Source organism: Trichechus manatus, unplaced genomic scaffold (assembly GCF_000243295.1).
Source record: "Trichechus manatus latirostris isolate Lorelei unplaced genomic scaffold, TriManLat1.0 scaffold00113, whole genome shotgun sequence".
Taxonomy (NCBI): Eukaryota; Metazoa; Chordata; class Mammalia; order Sirenia; family Trichechidae; genus Trichechus; species Trichechus manatus.
In genome coordinates this window covers 3,348,214-3,367,844 of record NW_004444049.1, presented here as the reverse complement: position 1 = coordinate 3,367,844, position 19,631 = coordinate 3,348,214, and the positions used below count along the sequence as shown (strand labels likewise).

Genomic DNA, 19,631 nt, shown 5'->3' with positions numbered 1-19,631 from the left:
AGTCTCCGGGTGATGCAAATGGTTAAGTGCATGGCTGCTGACCGAGAATTTGGTGGTTTGAGTCTATCCAGAGACACCTCAGAAGAAAGGCCTGACGATGTACTTCTGAAAAGCCAGCCATTGAAAACCCTACAGGAGCACATTTCTGCTCTGACACACATGCGTTGCTGTGAGTCGGAGTCAACTCGACTTTTTTTTTTTTTTTGGCTTTAAAATATGAGCTTAAGTAAAATAAATTTAATTTTAAAAATAAAATGTTGAGCTTGGAACTTAGGGAACAGGTAGGGGTTTGTTCCGCAAGAGGACCAGCTTGAGCCAAGCCCTGGAGGAGAGGCAGTGTGGGGTGATATGGGGGGCACTGGTACAGGCTTTTAGTTGTAGCCTGCATGGCATCAATGCAAGGATGGTTAGATCAACAAATCCTGTTTTATCAGCCACCCTTTACACACATTGATTGGATGAATGGATAAACAATGTCATGCATCCTTACAATGGAGTATTATTCAGCCGTCAAGAGAAACGAAATCCTGATACTTGTTATGACGTGCCTGGACCCTGAAAATGCTGAGTGGAATAAGTCAGACACCAAAGGACAAATATTGTAGGATCCCACTTACATGAAATAACAAGAATAGGCAAATGTACAGAGACCACAGTTCATTAGTGGTGAGCAGGGGTGGGAGGGAGGAGGAGGGGGAGGCACTGTTCGGGAAGCAATGAATTTATGTTTCTGAAGATGAGAAATTTGGCAACAATTATGGGTGATGGCTGCACAGTGTGATTAGTACAACTGATATCACTAGATCGTACACCTGAAAAATGCTGAATTGGCAAAGGATGTGCTATATATATTTTCATAACAATTTAAAAGAGAAAGAGGGGAAAAAAACCTCTTCATTATCCATTGTGGAAAGTGCGGTCCACCTGTGACTGATTCTTTAAAAAACAAAAAAATGAAACCCCAGAGATAAGCAGAAAGGCTGTCTCCATGGGATTGTGACATACAGTTCAGAAACTGAGTTTATCTCTTTTTTTTGTTCCCCCTCTTGAATCCCAGGATTTGCTGAGGGAGACGGGAAAGGGATTCTTTTTCTAGCTGAAATACCTAACACGAAATTAAAGCCAATTTTAACAGCACTTCAGTAGACGAGTGAGATTAACAGGCTGGCCAAAAATAAACGAACTGCTGAGTGCCCTTGGCTGTCATGGAAGAGGGATGCCTTTGACCGTCCTGGGGGATCTGAGTTTCTTGGTGGCTGACATTGCATTGGAGACGCTTCAGGGTGGGAATCTCGAGGGGCTGAGGCCGAGAAGAGCCGACTCTCCCCGTCACTGCCGAGAGGCATTATTGTGTTTCACCCCATCAAACCCATGGGAGATTGGTCACTACAGATTAGTAAGTAAGCACAAGTAAGCCTGTGCTTACCTTGTTTACTGGGTCATCCGCCCCCTCAGGGATTGTAAATTTGAAAAGAGGCCTTGATTCTGTAGGAAGGTGCCGTGGGGTTGGGACAGAGACAGATGCCAGCCATACCTAGAAGCAGAGTCCTTGATGTGGTGAAAAAATGTGTCATTGGTTCACTGCAGACGATCTGTAAGCAAGGTAAGCACCGAGCTTACCTTGCCTGTTGGATAATCTACTCCTCCAGGGCAAAATCTTGGTTTTCTGACCCATCATCTGGCGCTTTCGTCCACCACCCCCACTACTGTCCCCAGGTGACCCCTGGCTAAAATAAAGCCACACATGACCGAGAATCTCTTTGCTGGGTCATTGGTATTTCAGCCTGTGCGTTTGCTTCCAGGAACCAACCCGTGTGCGGACAGGAACGGGGGCTGCAGCCACCTGTGCTTCTTCACGCCCCACGCCACCAAGTGCGGCTGCCCCATTGGCCTGGAGCTGCTGAGCGACATGAAGACATGCATCGTCCCTGAGGCCTTCCTTGTGTTTACCAGCCGAGCTGCCATCCACAGGATCTCCCTCGAGACCACCAACAACGATGTGGCCATCCCCCTCACGGGCGTCAAGGAAGCCTCCGCGCTGGACTTCGACGTGTCCAGCAATCACATCTACTGGACGGATGTCAGCCTGAAGGTACGCTGCGCTGGGCCTCATGTGTACGCAGGTTCCTTTTGACAGCCTTGGCTAGACTATTACTGCCTTAATGTTTTATTTTTAAGGAACTATATTTATTGTAACTTGATTCAAGCTAATTTAATAAACAAATAGGAATGATTATCATTAGCAGACCCAGTAGACACACAAGTGGGCTTTCCTGGAGTGCTTGCGAATACGGGAAGCATTTGTTATAAACTGACGCTGTCTTTCGGTTGCCCCCGCCCCCTCCCTCGCCAATGGCCATTTGCTTGGCAAACTCTTTTCATAGTTCAGTATAAACAGCCTGGATAGATACAGGGGAAGACTTTTTTATCTTCTAAAGAAAGGTTTGGCAAGCTGGTCTTTGGGCCAGCCACCTGATTTTTGTAAATAAAGTTTTATTGGAACACAGCCACACCTATTCGTTTATGTATTTTCTGCAACTACTTTTGTTTTACAGATTGGGTAGTTGGTGACAGATCCCTTTGGCCCACAAAGCCTGAAAAAGTTACTGTCTGCTCCTTTACAGAAAACATTTGTTGACCCTCGTTCTAAAGTGTTGTACAACTGAAACTGTTTAATCACATACCTTTTATTCTACTATTAATATTATGGATCTTTTAAAGACTTTTCTGATTTTAAAAGTCACAAGGGTTCATTGTAGGAGCACTCAGGTGCTAACCAAAAGGTTAGTGGTTCGAATCCACCCAGCGGCTCTGTCGGGGAAAGACCTGAGGATCTGCTTCTGTGAAGATTACATCCAAGAAAACTGTATGGGGCAGTTCTTCTTTGTCATATGGGGTTGCTATGAGTCAGAATCGACTTGACAACACCCAACAACAACAGGATTCATTGCAGAAAGTGGGAAATATACAAGGAAGTATAAAGAAGAAAATAAAAATCACTCATAAGGCAGAGTCACCCGCTGCTGACATTTCAGTATATTGCATCCAGGTCTTTTTTCCTGCAATAGTAGGAAGGAGTAGTCAGTGACATACTACACAGAATTCTGTATCCTGATGTTTTCACTTAACGTCGTTATTGTCGATAGGTGCTGTCAAGTTGGTTCTAACTCATAGCGACCCCACGTACAACAGAACGAAACATGCCCCATCTGGCGCCATCCTCACAATTGTTGTTACACTTGAGCCCATTGTTGCAGCCACTGTGTCAGTCCATCTCATTGAAGATCTTCCTCCCTTTCTATGACCCTCTACTCTACCAAGCATGATGTCCTTCTCCAGGGACTGGTTCCTCCTGATAACATGTCCAAAGTATGTGAGACGGAGTCTCTCCATCCTTGCTTCTAAGGAGCATTCTGGCTGTACTTCTTCCAAGACAGATTTGTTCATTCTTTTGGCAGTCCACGGTATATTCAATATCCTTCACCAACACCGTAATTCAAAGGCGTCAATTCTTGTTCATCCCTTAACATTGTAACAAGTGTTTTCTTAAGCTATTACAACCTTTTTAACATCATTTTTTCAGATATGTAAAATACTCCACTGCACAGATATTGCCCTTACACTTAGCCATTTCCTTATTGTAAATGTCTTGGTTGTTCCTAGTTGTCCTGATCCTAAACAACCGCAGCAATAAACATCTCTGTGTAAAGCCTTTTTGTATTTTCAGTAGGTCCTTAAGGTAAAGTTTCAGGAGTGAGATTACTGGGTGAAGGGCACAAATATTTTTAAAGCTCATGATACATGTGTTGCCAGATGGTTTTCTGCAAGGCTGTACTTTGCTGAGTCTCAGATGTATGTTTCGGAACTCTCGAACGTTGGCCATCCGGCCCATGTGGTCAGCGGTCACCGCAGGTGGTCAGGCATCTCGTGGTCAGACATCTGCATGAGACGTTGCTTCCTCACTGTGGTGCTCTCCTTCTCGCCCCTCCCAGACCATCAGCCGCGCCTTCATGAACGGGAGCTCGGTGGAGCACGTGATCGAGTTTGGCCTTGACTACCCAGAAGGCATGGCCGTTGACTGGATGGGCAAGAACCTCTACTGGGCTGACACCGGCACCAACAGGATTGAAGTGGCCCGGCTGGATGGGCAGTTTCGACAGGTCCTGGTCTGGAGGGACTTGGACAACCCCAGGTCACTGGCCCTGGATCCCACCAGAGGGTAAGGGCTGTTTTTATCCAGTGCCCACCCTGCTCACTGCGTCAACTTACAGCCCCAAATGTTGTGCCAAGGCCCAGGGTCACCAGCAAAAGCACGACTTATGTACAAGCCCTGGAACAATGCTTTACTCACACAGAGAAGAGACAGAGCAAGAGCAGCTTCAGTAGGGGCGTCTGTCCCCCATGGCCAGCGGGTGACTCCCCACGGCTGATGCGGGGCTGGTGTTGTGTGCACACCCCTGCGGTGCCGCAGGTGAGGGACCTCATTCCCTTCCCACCAGGAGTAGATGGAAAAGTGAGGGTGGCCAGGTGCCATTTAATGCACACATGCCCAGAGCGGAGAGAAAGTTTACCGTGTACCCAACCAGGGAGAAGTGAGGCTGGCCAGGTGCCATTTAATGCACACATCCCCAGAGCGGAGAGGAAGTATACCGTCTACCCAGAACAGGGGGAAGTGTGGCTGGCCAGGTGCCATTTAATGCACACATCCCCAGAGTGGAGAGGAAGTATACCGTCTACCCAGAACAGGGAGAAGTGAGGCTGGCCAGGTGCCATTTAATGCACACATCCCCAGAGCGGAGAGGAAGTACACCGTCTACCCAGAACAGGGAGGAAGTTTCCACAGTGAGGAGAAGCAGCTGGGAGAGAGAGGGGCTCAGTTCCCGGCCTCCATTGTCAGGGCCCCAGGCTTCTGACCAGGCAGTCCAGGCGGGGGCCAGAAGCCTGTACGAGCAACTGCTCCCCCGTTTTCCCACCATCCAGTAAGGCTGTCCTTCCGTCCCTCCCACCTTATGTGTAGCCAGCTGGTCAGAAGCAGAATCGACTCGACGGCAACGGGTCTGGTGGTCAGAAGTGAGGGTGGACCTGGAGGACTGTGCTGTTCGATGTGAAGTTTGACCGAACCCGGCGTAGAGGGGTCAGAACTGATTTTGACAAGCAGGCCCAGGTCGGGGGGCCACCCGCTACCCTGTGGTTAGACTTTCACTGACCGCCAGCAGCCCTGAAGCTGGCGGGATCCTTGGGTGTCATCTAGTTCATTTCACAGAGGGGGAGTGGAGCGGAAGCTGCTGCATCAGGCAGTGCTCCGGGGACTTTCGAGTGCGTTATCTCACCAAAGAGACCACGGGGCCTGCAGGGGTAGGAACTTCTGACCCTGACTTTGTAGACGTGGGTACAGAGGCTCAGAGAAGCCGAGTGCCTCACCCTAGGCCACACAGCTGGTCCGAGCAGCGCTGAGCCAGAAGTCCCTTGCACCATGTTGCCGGGCGCTGCTGCCTCAAAGCCGGCTCTGATACCCTGGGACTGCAAGCCACTCAGAAAGGCTTCTTGGAGGCCGTGCAGCCTCAGCGTAAGGCCCACCTCACAAGGTACGCGCAGGGCGGGCAACCCTGCCTGAGGCACTGGGGCCAGAAAGGTGCGGGCCAGCGCCTCCCTGTGGACTCGAGTTCTGTGCAGTGGACGCAGTGCTTACCCATAAGGCCTCTGTGATGTGCGTGGAGCGCCTCAAAACTTGCCCTCAGGAGAAGAGGTCTGGGTTTTATCAAGAGTGCAAGTAGAGCTTAGAAAATTCTGGAATGACGCTGTGTTCCTTTTCCTGGGTCTGCTGAAGGAAAGGGACGGAGGAGCTGTTGGTAGGGCAGCGCAGAGCTGAGTGTGAGCCCCGGCCCCGCGTCGACTAACCCTTGTCCACTGGTGTTTTCTTGTCGTAAATGGTGGTGCAGCACTTACCTTACAAGTGAGCTGCAGGAATCCGTGAGCACACAGCTCGCCCTGCTCTGCTGGTACCTGGACGCTCAGCAAGACTGTCACCCCTCCCTGGCTTCCTGGAGAGATGTCATCCATGTAGCTTTATTGGCATCGGGAGAGCGGAGCTGGGAGACGGGGTGTCCCCCTCCACCCTGTTGCTCTCTGCCCTGCGGCACGTGTGGGCTCACCTGCACCCCCTCTGCCCTTTCCCTGTGCAAAATCAGCCTGGCCCCTCTATGCCGAGTTCAGCCAGCTTCACAGGTGAAGGGGCCGCTCCTCCATAGACCGCCCTTGCTTCAGACACCAGCTGCAAGTTTGGGGGTCCCTAGGCCACCCTCACTTCTGACCAGCTGACGACAAATTTGGAGGTTCCATTACCCGCTCAGGTTAGAGAATTTGCTGCAACAACTCAGAGCTCCAGAAAGCACTAGACTTGGAATTACAGTCTTCAGATAGCCAAAGGGATAGACCCGTGGGGTGAGGTCTGGGAGGGTCCCAAACGTGAAGCTTCTGTTCTCCTCTCCCCGTGGGGTTGGGGCTGCCACCCTCCCGGCAGGTGACACAGAGTACTGCCCCCCGGAAGCACACCTGAGCCTCAGGTCCAGAATTGCTGTTGGGGCCTCATTGAATAGCTTGATGGATTGAATCGTTGCTCACCTAGCTGAACTTGGTCTCCAGCTCCTGCCTTCCTGGAACCTGTTGCCATTGAGTCAATTCCGACTCATAACGACTGTATAGGACAGAGTAGAACTGCCCCATAGGGTTTCCAAGGAGCAGCTGGTGGATTCCAATTGCCGACCGACCTTCGGGTTAGCAGCTGAGTTCTTAACCACCCTGCCTGGAGGTCAGGCTGATATCACCTGGAGGGTCTTTCTAGCATGCCCAGCCCCCGTTTTGTGTCACCTCGTTAGCATGAATTATTAAGGAGGGCCACCACGAATAACAAAGACTTTCCAGTCACCTGGGAGGTGCAAGGGTATAGAGGTTACCTCCCAGAACTGGGAAAAAGGCCAGCTGCGTTTGCAGGTAAAGTTGGTTTTCACTCCACACCTGGATCTGTTCCAGCTACATCTACTGGACCGAGTGGGGCGGCAAGCCGAGGATTGTACGGGCCTTCATGGACGGGACCAGCTGCATGACGCTGGTAGACAAGGTCGGCCGGGCCAACGACCTGACTATTGACTATGCCGACCAGCGGCTCTACTGGACCGACCTAGACACGAACGTGATCGAGTCGTCTAACATGCTGGGTGAGGTGCCGGTGGGTCCTGCGGGCTGAGCGGGGGTGCTGCGTGGTGAGAGCCGGCAACAGGCCGGTGGCCTGTGGGGCTGGGAGCCCCCAGGCCTGCCACCTCTCAGCCCTTCCGCACTGGGCCCCCCTGGCCTTTCGAGTCCACTGGCCCCACAGGAGGTGTGGACATAAATGAGCAACTGCTCATTAAGTCTCATGCTATTCTGGGGGTTTGTCCCCTTTAAAATAATTTAAAAATATTTTTCATTAAAAAATGATTAATTTTTAAATTGTCTTATTCTCTATTTTCAAAAGACAATTTTAACAATTATTGAAGTATAGCGTATATGCAGTAAAGTGCAAAAATCTTAAGTGGATAAGCTGAATAATTTTTACGTATGTACACACGTGTAAACCTAATCCATGTAGTTTAGTCACCAAGCTATAGAAGTTTCCAGTTCCCTAGAAGGCTCCCCTGTGCCCTTCCCAGTCAGTCCCACCAGCCCCCTCAGAGGTAACCCCTGCCCTGACTTCTATCTTTGGGTATTCGTTTTGATGTTCTAGAACTTTCTATAAATGGGGTCATACACCATGTGCTCTTTGGCATCTGACTTCTTTCACTCAGCCTAATGACAGATTCCTCCACATTGTTGTCATCCTTTGTTATGGCTGGATTGTTTCCGTCATGTAAAGGTGGTGATGGTTTTTACCTGCCATCGACTTGGTTCCGACTCACAGTGACCCTGTGTACAACAGACCATCCTCATAGTTGTTGCTGTGTTTGAGCCCATGATTGCAGCCACTGTGTCAGTCCATTTTGTTGAGGGTCTTCCTGTTTTTCCCTGACCCTCTATTTTACCAAGCATGATGTCCTTTTCCAGGGACTGGTCCCTCCTGATAACATGTCCACAGTATGTGAGACAAGGAGCATTCTGGCTGTACTTCCAAGATGTAGTCTGGTAGGACCTCGTTAGCGTAGCAAAAGAAAACAACTGTTCCCAAACAGGGTCACATTCAGAGGTGCAGGGGTTAGGACTTCAGCATAGCTTTTTGGAGGACACAATTCAGTCCACAGCACAAGGCTGGACGGTTGAGCCAGCTTGCCCAACGGCACTCTCTCCTGCTGCTGACACCGTGCCACGTGTCCCCCTGCAGGTCAGGAGCGTGTTGTGATCGCCGATGACCTCCCGCACCCCTTCGGCCTGACGCAGTACAGCGACTACATCTACTGGACCGACTGGAACCTGCACAGCATTGAGCGGGCCGACAAGACCAGCGGACAGAACCGCACCCTCATCCAGGGCCACCTGGACTTCGTGATGGACATCCTGGTGTTCCACTCCTCCCGACAGGACGGCCTCAACGACTGTGTGCAGAGCAACGGGCACTGCGGGCAGCTGTGCCTCGCTGTCCCTGGCGGCCACCGCTGCAGCTGTGCCTCGCACTACACCCTAGACCCCAGCAGCCGCAACTGCAGCCGTACGTGCCAGGCTTACCCCTGCACCTCGCCCCACGTTAGCGCAGGCTGGCTCTGGGGCTGAGGCTGAAAGGAGCTGCTCATCTGGGGTAACTGGGTGTATGTGGATGGTTGGGCAGGCTGTGCCCTGCACCAGCTGCATAACACTACCTGGTGGGCCCACACCGGGTACAGGGCCTGTTGCTCCATCAAGACACAAGTAGGTGGGCCGAGCCCTGGGCTGGCGGATTCCATGGGGGGTCTTTGGATCCTGGGGGAGAGCACCCACTTATAGAGCCAGGCGCTGTTCTGAGTGCTTTCCATGGGAACTCAGTTCATCCCCACCAGAGGTCTGTAAGATAGGGAGTGTCACTGTCCCCATTTCATAGGTGAGGAACTTGTAGTAAGTCACCCGCCCAAGGCCACACAAGCTGGTGTGTGGAGGGCCAGGTTTGAACCCAGGCCAGCTGACCCCAGAGTCCGTGCTCTTCACCACCACGCACATGGCCTCTCGCCACCACATCAGCAACTCTAGTCTTCACTCCAGCCCTCTGAATTAGTGGGCCTTTTGTTCCCATTTCAGGGATTAGAAGAGCGAGGCTCAGAGAGTCTGAGGGCAGCTTTCCATGGCCCCAGAGGCGGTGCAGGTGCAACCTGCTGGCAAGCTCTTCCATGACATCAGCTTGTCATTCTCGTCAAGTGCCATGAAGTTGATTGCGACTCATGGCGGCCCCAAGTGACAGAGTAGCTCTGCCCTATAGGGTTTTCTAGGCTGTAATCTTTATGGGGGAAACCCTGGCAGCGCAGTGGTTAAGAGCTGAACTGCTAACCAAGACGTTGGCAGTTTGAATCCACCGGCTGCTCCTTGGAAACCCTATGGGGCAGTTCTACTCTGTCCTGTAGGGTCGCTATGAATTGGAATCGACTCACTGGCAACAGATTTGATTTTTTTGGGGTAATCTTTACAGGAGCAGATCACCAGGCCACCTTCCGTGGAGCCACTAGGTGGATTCAAATCGCCAGCCTTTTGGTTAGCAACCGAGCAGAGCACTTAACTGTTGCTCCACCAGGGCTGTGTGTGACATCAGCAGAGAATTACAGTTCAACCTCTGCTCAGTACTTTATAGTTTCTAAAGCTCATTGTCGTCTGAGGCCTCATCTGAGCCTCACAGTGGTCCTGGGTGTCAGCAGGACTGATCTTACTTATCCCAGGTGTGTCGATGAGGAAACCGAGGCTCAGCAAGGTGAAGGGGCTGGAGGGAGGCCCTGCAGCTAGTGTGATGGGCCACAGCCTGCCCCCTCCCCACACTCTTGGGCTCCCTCTGGTCCTGTCGCTCCCTTTCCAGGGGGGCCGTGACCTTGAAGAGTCTAGTGGAGGGTGCAGAGGGTACGCGTGTTACTCCACGTCCCACTCCTGCGGCCGCAGACCTGGGCGATGACGGGTTTCAAGCTGCCCAGCTGTGATCACCTGACAACAGCTGCAGCAACTGTGTGGCTTCCAGGTGTACCCAGTGACGCAGCTTATAAACCCAGGCAGCTTGGCTTGAGCCTCTTGACCTCTGTTTTCTGCCACGAGGAAGAGCCCGTCCTGTATTCTGGCCTCCCTGCAAAGCAGGTGCTGGGGTCCTCGTGTTGTGGGCCAAGCGATGGCCCAGGAACACTCCATCCCTGGATCCCTGGAAAAGCAAAGAAGCAGGCCTGCAGGTGACCATGCTCCCGTGGAGCCAGCAGGCAGCCCCCTGGCCTTCCTGGGGTCAGGGCCCAGGCCCAGCCTCATCCTGGGCTCCACAGCCTCATGTCATACATGCCGCTCCCTGACCCCCACAGAGTGTCCCCTCCTAGTGATACTGCTCCCTTCTACTGTGCATGACTGTTCACTCAAGCCCGTAGAGGCGCTGAGCCCACAATGCAGGCGTCGAGCCTCACAGACATCTGTGGGTGTGAGTTTGAGGTGGCCTCCCATCACCTTCCGTTTTAAATCTTCGTGGTTTAAAAATAAATGTGTCTGTTTCAAAAAGAACATACGCACTTGTAAGATACTCAGACGACAGAGCCACATCTCACATGGAGCAGGACTCCCCCAGCCCCCTCCCCCGAGGGGCAGCCGAATGTCCTTCCGGGCTTTTTTCCCTGTACGCCTAGTGCGCGCAGACACACGTCGGCAGAATGCGGTTGTCTGAGTCTCCCAGCACTGCTGTCACAGAAATACCACAAGGGGGTGGCTTTGAAGAATAGAAATTGATTTTCTTACAGCTCAGGAGGCTAGACGTCCACATGAGGGCACCGGCTCTAGGGGAAGGCTTGCTCTCTGTCTGTCGGGCCTGGGGAAAGTCCTTGTCTCAGCTTCGTAGCCCGTGTTCCTCAGTTCCTTGGTAATCTCCATGTAGCACCTGCCTTTCTGCCACTTGTGCTTGCTTGTCTTTGTGTGGAGCCCTGCTGGCACAGCGGTTAGTTGCTGAGCTGCTAACCAAAAGGTCCGCAGCTTGAATCTACCTGCCGCTCCTTGGAAACCCTGTCGGGAAGTCCTGCTCTGCCTTATAGGGTCGCTGTGAGTCAGAATTGACTGGACAGCAGTGGGTTTTTGTTTTTGTCTTTATGTGTATGCTGCTCTTTACAGCCCTCAGAACCAGTTAGGTTTAGGACGCTCTACACAGATGGGGGGCTTCATTAACATAACAAATAGGAGTACCTCACAAGTGTAGGGGTCAGGGCTCCAACACACATTTTTGGGGGACACAATTCAGTCCAGGACACAGTCTTCCCCCACTGGCGCTCTCTCCAGCTGCATAACGCTGACCTGTGGGCCCCTTGTCTGTTTGCTTCTCTATAGCACCCACCACCTTCCTGCTGTTCAGCCAGAAAAGCTCCATCAGCCGGGTGATCCCTGACGACCCCCACAGCCCAGACCTCATCCTGCCACTGCACGGGCTGAGGAACGTCAAGGCCGTCGACTATGACCCACTGGACAAGCATATGTACTGGGTGGATGGGCGCCAGAACATCAAACGAGCCAAGGACGACGGGACCCAGGTAAGTGCACCTGTCGGGTGGCCATGAGGGTTGAAGGTAGCTCAACCTGGTGGTTTCCAAGCTGCCTACCTCTCCTTTTTTTTTTTTTTTTGCTATTTAAAAGAAAATTTGATTATAGTAAAATACATATAAGAAAAAGCTGTCATCTTCACTGTTTTGTGATGTACAGTTCAGTGACACTGTATTTCTGATATTGTGCGGCCATTGCCACTATCCATTTCCAAATGTTTTCCATTACCCTAAACAGAAACTCAGGAGCCCTGGTGGCACAGTGGTTAAGCACTCAGCTGCTAACTGAAAGGTCGGTGGTTCGAACCCACCAACTGCTTTGCAGGAGAAAGATGTGGCAATCTGCTTCCATAAAGATTGTCATTGTTAGGTGCCATTGAGTCGGCTCTGACTCATAGCAATCCCACGTACAACAGAATGCAACACTGCACAGTCCGGCGCCATCCACACAGTCATTGTTATGCTTGAGCCCATTGTTGCAGCCACTGTGTCAGTCCACCTCACTGAGGGTCTTCCTCTTTTTAGCTGACCCTCTGTTTTACCAGGCATGATGTCCTTCTCCAGGGACTGGTCCCTCCTGATACCATGTCCAAAGTATGTGAGATGAAGTCTCGCCGTCCTTGCTTTTAAGGAGCATTCTAGCTGTACTTCTTCTAAGACAGATTTGTTCGTTCTTTGGGCAGTCCATGGTATATTCGATATTCTTTGCCAACACCATCATTCAAAGGCATTAATTCTTCTTTGGTCTTCTTCTGCACTGTCCAACTTTTACATGCATATGAGGCGATTGAAAACACTGTGGCTTGGGTCAGTTGTACCTTAGTCTTTAGTGACATTTTTACCTTTTAAAGATTACAGCCATAGAGATTACAGCCTTGGAAACCCTAAGGGGCAGTTCTACTCTATCCTGTAGGGTCTCTCTGAGTCTGAACCCACTTGACGGCAAGAGGTTTTGTTTTGTTTTCGGCAAACGGTTAACTCAGTCCCTCTTCAGCAATAACTCCTCATTCTCTCATCCCCCCAGTCCCTGGTAACCACTTACAAACTTTGGTCTCTATGCGTTTGCCTATTTTAGATATTTCATGTGAATGGGATCAGTATCTGTCCTTTTGTGCCTGGCTTATTTCACTCAGCATCTTGTTTCCGGGTTCATCCATGTCCTAGCATGTGTCAGGAATTCATTTTTCTTTCTGACTGAATATACTGCATTTTGTTCATTCATCGGTTGATGGACTCTTGGGTTGTGTCTGCTTTGGGGCTGCTGTAAATCATGTATCAGTGGATGTTGTTTTATCCATATGTCAGTGCATTGGAGCACATTTCAAAAGGCACGTTCTAGCAGAGACGACTGTCCTTGTCACCTTGAGGTCCACGTGGCATCGTCCAGAAAGGACGCTCTCCCTGCAGCCTCGAGACCTCCCAGTGTCTCCATCTCTGTAGGATTTACACTTAGTTTTACCCAAAGAGGGGCCCTGGTGGCACAGTGGTTAAGCGTTTGGCTGCTAACCAAAAGGTCAGCAGTTCGAATCTACCAGCCACTCCTTGGAAACCCTGTGGGGTGGTTCTACTCTGTCCTATAGGGTCGCTATGAGTCGGAATTGACTCGACTGCAACAGGTTTTACCCAAAGAATTTGGTCTTTGTCTTTGGTTCCCAACAGGTTACCTCTAAACTCTTGGCATTTCTCCCATGATTGGAGCCTGTTATCCACAAGGGCTCCAGACCATACCTCAGGGTTTATGCTAATGAGATGATTCACGTAGGGTGGATGGGGGCTGGCTAGGCCAGGAAGACCCACCAGGTGATATCAGCCCAACCTCGGGGGAGAGAGGCTGGAGGTTGAGTTCAGCCAGGTGGGCAGTGATCCAGTCAATCGGGCCTGTATAGTGAGACCTCAGTATAAGCTCTCTGGACATGGAAGCTCCACGGGCTTCCTGGTTGGTGATAGACATCAGTTCACAGGGGAGGGGAGCATGTCTTTAGGGACGTGGAAGCTTCATGGGCTTCCTGGTTGGTGATAGACATCATTGCACAGGGGAGGGGGGCATGTCCTTGGGGACCTGGAAGCTCTACGAGCTTCCTGATTGGTGATAGACATCAGTGCACAGGAAAGAGGGGAGCACGTCCTTGGGGACATGGAAGCTCCGTGCTGAGGACCCTCCTCGGCCTCGCCCTATGTGTCTCTTCACTGGTATCCTTTTTGCTATAATAAAACTGTAATTGTAGCTGTAGCACTTCTCCTGAGTTCTTTGAGTTGCTGAACCCAAGACTAGTGGGAGCTGCAGGTCAGAAGGGATGGGGGCTGGGGAACCCCTGAGCTTACGATTGACATTGTGAAGGGGTAGAGGGAACTCCTGAATTTGTAACCAGCATGTCAGAAGTGAGGGTGCTGTGGAGACCCCCCAGCATGCACTGGCATCCTGAAGGGGTCCTGGGAAAGCCCTGAATTTGCAGCCAGTAGGTCAGAAGCAAGGGTGTCATGGGGACCCCCGAGCTTGCGGCTGGCGTCTGAGTCTTGGGCCAACTTGGCAGCCCAGGAGGACGGTGCCCTTTCCCTTGTGAACTTTGACCTCACTCCAGGTGGTTGGGGTCAGGATAAGAAGTGTTGTGTGTGCAGCTGGGGGCAGAATGGAGGGGAAAGGATTCTCTCAGTTTCCCAGTCCTGTGACCGGGCGGGTGGAGACCAGCGTGTACTAGTCCGTGCAGAATTCAGGGACACGCCGGGCTCACCTACCCGTTTTCCAAGACTCAATTTACAAAAGCTGCAGCAGCGCCAAGCGGTGGCTTTCTCCACTGAGTGGTCAGTGCACGTGAACTCGCGGTGCCTGTATTGCAAAGGCAGAGACGCCCTCATCCAGAGAGATTTTCCGGGGGTGCCCAGGCTCTCTGTAAAGTGGGTTCCACTGTTCTGCATGCCGAGTGGGGGGTAGATGCTGTCTCGACGGCCTGGACATCTCTTTCACAAAATACTTCTCGGGCATCATTTTAAAGTGAAGGAGTCACCCGATGAGGCCTCTGGGGTCTGTGTGCTTGGTCGGTGTAAAAGTCAACAGTTGAAATTCCCAGATATGCCTGTGGCTCCTTCTCTCCCTGGGAGCCGGATGGAGGTGGAGATGGAGGAAACGGATTTCTTTCATCTCACTTGGCACAGAGGACAGTCACACTTAAGAGTCACCTTTTGGAGGGTGGGAAGGTGTTAATTGATGGATGGTGGCTTCCTGCTGAGAGAGCTACTGGGTGCAAATTGCCTTAAAGTCTCTTTGAAGAAGAATTCTTTTATGGCGGGACAGAAGACTTTGAAGAAAAAGTTTCCTAGGAACAACTTCTAGGTTTCCTCTTAATTTGGAAAACGTGCCCCTCCCTGCGTGTCACCAGTGGTCCATTGTTTGGCCTTCTCCCTCTGGTGGCTCCTGCTTTCTTCTGGATCAGAGGCATCGTCCTTTGCTCCATCCCCCCAGCTGAAAGATGCCCCTTTCAATCATTATCCACTTGGCTCAGGTTTTGAACTGGTGAGGAGGGGGGTTGTGGGTGGTGTTGAATAGGATCTTAGTAAGAAATTTTACATTCACATAAATATTATTACACATGTCAAAATATTTGCACTGGGCAAATCTGCTGCAAAAGACCTCTTTAAAGTGTTAAGCAAAGATGTCACTTTAAAGACTAAGGTGCGCCTGACCCAAGCCATGGTGTTTTCATCTGCCTCACATGTATGCAAAAGCTGGACGATGAATAAGGAAGACTCTAGAATTGACGCCTTTGAGTTGTGGTGTTGATGAAGAATATTGAATATACCATTGACTGCCAGAAGAACCATTAAATCTGTCTTGGAAGAAGTACAGCCAGAATGCTCCTTAGAAGCAAGGATGGTGAGACTGTGTCTCACATGCTTTGGACATGTTGTCAGGAGGGACCAGTCCCTGGAGAAGGACATCATGCTTGGTAAAGTAGAGGATCAGAAGACTCTCCACGAGGTGGATTGACACAGTGGCTGCAACAATGGGCTTAAGCATAACACGATTGTTGAAGATGGCTGCAGGCCCGGGCAGTGTCTCCTCCTATTGCACACAGAGTTGCTATGAGTCGGAACCAACCCTACGGCACCTAACCACAATGTGTTAAAACGGGCTCCCGCCTTCTCCTTTCTCATTCCCTGCCTGGGGGAGTGGTGTGGGTGTGTGTCCTCCACGCTGGGCAGATTTCTAAGATGGTTGTTCTGATGTCTGGGGCCCTAGGGACTGGTTTTATGCCCTGCTCCCACAGACCCACCCTCCTCCGTGGGCCTGATTTGGCTGGGGCTGGTGGAGCCTCGCTGCCCTGGGCTGTGGTCCCCTAGCCAGAGAGCTCTGGGGCGTTTGGGAAAGGAATGTACCCAGTTTGAGTTGGCGCACTGCTCCCAGAGTGGCGATCACAACTCTTTGGGGATGTGAGTGTTGCTACCTGCAGAGGAATCGGGAGCAGAGAAGAAAGATTAAAAAATGTCAAACGGTCTTCATCAACAGCTATTCCAAATTCATCTGCAGTCAATATCTATCCAAGGCTCCATAATCAGTGTTCCAACGGGAGCCATGCTCTTCCAGCCACCCAGCAGGGCTGGACCAGGGACTGCCGTGTGTGTGTAGGGGAGAGGGATGAGGAGTGGAGAGTCCTTTCAAGCTGGGTCCAAGAGGCTGAGTCTGGGGGTTGTTAGTTGCTGTTGGATCAGCTCTGACTTACCGCAGCTGTATGTGCAACAGAAGCGTTGCCCGGTCCTGCGCCATCTTCATGATCATTGGTATGTCTGAGCCCATTGTTGTGGCCATTGCGTCAGCCCACCTCATGGAAGGTTTTCCTCGTTTTTGCTGACCTTTCGACTTACCGACTGTCATGGATTGAATTATGTCCCCCAAAAAACGTATGTATCAGTTTGGCTGGGCCATGGTTCGCAGTATTGTGTGGTTGTCCTCCATTTTGTAAGTGTAATTTTATGTTAAAGAGAATTAGGGTGAGATAGTAACACCCTTGCTAAGGTCATATCCCTGGTCCAATGTAAAGGGAGTTTCCCTGGGGAGTGGCCTGCACCGCCTTTTATCTTACAAGAGATAAAAGGAAAGGGAAGCAAGCAGAGAGTTGGGGACCTCATACCACCAAGAAAGCACTGCCGGGAGCAGAGTGCATCCTTTGGACCCAGGGTCCCTGTGCGGAGAAGCTCCTAGCCCAGGGGAAGATTGATGAGAAGGCCAACAGAGAGAGAAGTCCTTCCCCTGGAGCTGACGTCCTGAATTTGGACATTTACCCTACTTCACTGTGAAGAAATAAACTTCTGTTTGTGAAAGCCATCCACTTGTGGTATGTCTGTTATAGGAGCACTGGATAACTAAGACACCAGCCTTGATAGCCGTGGGTCTTCCCTGATGACGTGTCCAAAGTAAGCAAGACAAAGTCTTACCATCCTTGCTTCTAAGGAGCATTCTGGTTGTATTTCTTCTAAATTTGATTTGTTTGTTCTGGCAGTCCACGGTATACTCAGAATTCTTCACCAGTAGTGCAATTTGAATGGGTCAGTTCTGTCTTCCTTTTTCATTGTCTAGCTTTTGCATCCATATGAGGCGATTGGAAATACCGTGGCTTGGGTCAGGCACACCTTAGTCATCAAAGTGACATCTTTGCTTTTAGAACCCTAAAGAGGTCTTTGGAGCAGATTTGCCCAATGTATTACGTTGTTTGATTTCTGGGAGAGCAGGCTTCTCCTTGGCAGCAAGACTTGCCGCCTGGAGATATTGTTTTTTATTAACTGCTGGGGTTCCAGAGGTGGATGAAGAAAGTCCGAGGTGACCTGTGATCACAACATCATCTTAAGACTCTTCCCTCCGAGTCATGAAGGGAGTAGAGATGCCGGCCCCACCCCTTTCTTGGAGGAGGGAGCTTCTCATCCAGACCATTGGGACAGCAGCCCAGGTCTAAGCCCAAGAGCCCAGGCACAGTCGTCTGGGGTAGCCCGAGTGGCCAGAGCCACCGAATGTCAGCTCTGGTGTGTGGATGAGAGGAGGACGACTGGGCTCCCCTCAGCTTGTGAAACAAGGTCCCTTTGAAGGAACTCTCTGCTGGTGGCTCCATGTCTGAGACACAGTGCATGGCATGGAGGCAGAGTTCTGGGAAGAAATGTCCTGGATGGAGACCCCACAGGACGTACGAAGACCCGTGGAACGTGCAGAGACCCCACAGAACATGCATGCAGAGACCCAGTGAAACGTGTGGATACTCTTGGCAGAGACCTCACGGAATGTGTGGGCACCCCACAGAACACACACACAGAGACCGCAAGGAATACACGAGGACCCCACAGAATGTGCAGAGACCCACAGAATGTGCGGGGACACACACAACATGTGAAGACCCATGGAACATGCAGAGACCCCACGGAATGTGTGTTGACCCGCGGAACACGCAGAAACCTCATGGAGCGTGTGGAGACCCCACGGGACACACATTGACACCCATGGAAGGTGCGGAGACCCACGAACGTGCAGAGACCCCACGGAACATGCTTGTGGAGACTCCTTGGAACACGTGTGTGGAGATTCCTTGGAATACATGTGTGGAGACTCCACAAAGTGTGTGGAGAGCATGGAACACGCTCGCAGAGACCCTGCAGAACACACGTGCAGAGACCCCACGGAACATGTGTGCGGAGACCCCAAGGAACACGTGTGCAGAGACCCCACGGAACACGTCTGCAGAGACCCCATGGAAAGTACGGAGACCTCGTGGAACATGCGGAGACCTTACCGAACATGTGTGCAGAGACCCCAAGGAACGTGCTCGGAGACCTCATGGAACATGCGGAGACACCATGGAGTGGGAGGAGACTCCATGGAACACATGTGCAGAGACCCCACAGAACACGTGTGGAGATCCCCATGGAACATGCATACGGAGACCCCCATGGAACACACACACAGAGACCTCCCAGAATACACGGAGAGAGAGACCTGGGGCTGAGAGCTGCTTTTTCCGATGCAGCTGGGCCCTGTGCTCCCAGGATGATCTGTGGCCAGCCCCTGCACCCCTGACCTCTTCCTGGCATGCCACCTCACCCCTCGGGGAAGGGATGGTTGTGACAGGTAAACACTTGTCTTCACGCCTCTTGTCCTGGCATTCCAAATTTATAAAAAACAAGATTTAAGGGTGTTAATCCAAAAGTGTGAGTCCAAGAGAACCAGAAAGAAGAGAGAAGCTGGCTAGAGGAGGGGCCTGTGATCACAAGTCAGGTATCAAGCCGCCATCGGCTACTCTGTGCGATGGGCCATTCCATGCAGACGCAGGGGCAGGGGACAGGATGGAGAAGACAGAGAGCACGTGCCGGGGCTGATTAGCCAGGGCTGGAGCGTTCGCTGACTGGTGGGAGCTTGAAATCAGAGTTCATTTACCAGAGCACTTCAAGAGCTGAAGGAATCCCTCTTCGCACCCTGAACCCGGCAAACAGCAGCTGGTTTGAAAGGAAACATCCCAAAACTAGGAATGGAATTTTTACTTTAAGTCTAAACTCAGGAACCATGCCTTCTGCCTTCCTCTGCGATGCCTTTTGTTTTTCTTAATTTTATTGTGGTAGAGTATATATAACAAAAAAAAAAAGGCCATTTTAACCGTTTTTAAGTATATGGTTCAGTCACATTAATTCCATCCATCACCATGTATGCATGCATGTGTGCAACCAACACCATCATCTGTCTCCACATGTCTTCCTCACCCCAAACAGAAACTCTGTACCCATTAAGCAGTAACTCTCCATTTTCCCTTCTCCCCAGCCCTTGGTACCCACACATCTATTTTTGTCTCTGCTTATGCCTGTTCTAGATATTTCATATGGGGGGGTGTCTTAGGCTGGGTTCTCTAGAGAAGCAAAACCAGTAAAGTGTATAAATATATATAGAGAGAGAGATTATATCAAGGAAACAGCTCA

General features: G+C 51.1%; 1 protein-coding gene across 1 annotated transcript in view; it reads left to right on the top strand.

The window, feature by feature from the left end:
* LRP5 (LDL receptor related protein 5) overlaps window positions 1-19,631 on the top strand; it is a 101,194-nt gene that overhangs the window by 54,839 nt on the left and 26,724 nt on the right. Inside the window, exons 11-15 of the mRNA XM_004383888.1 lie at window positions 1,803-2,092; window positions 3,993-4,219; window positions 7,030-7,214; window positions 8,351-8,674; window positions 11,482-11,681. Coding sequence (XP_004383945.1) covers window positions 1,803-2,092; window positions 3,993-4,219; window positions 7,030-7,214; window positions 8,351-8,674; window positions 11,482-11,681 — 1,226 coding nt within the window. The remainder of the gene's footprint in view (window positions 1-1,802; window positions 2,093-3,992; window positions 4,220-7,029; window positions 7,215-8,350; window positions 8,675-11,481; window positions 11,682-19,631) is intronic.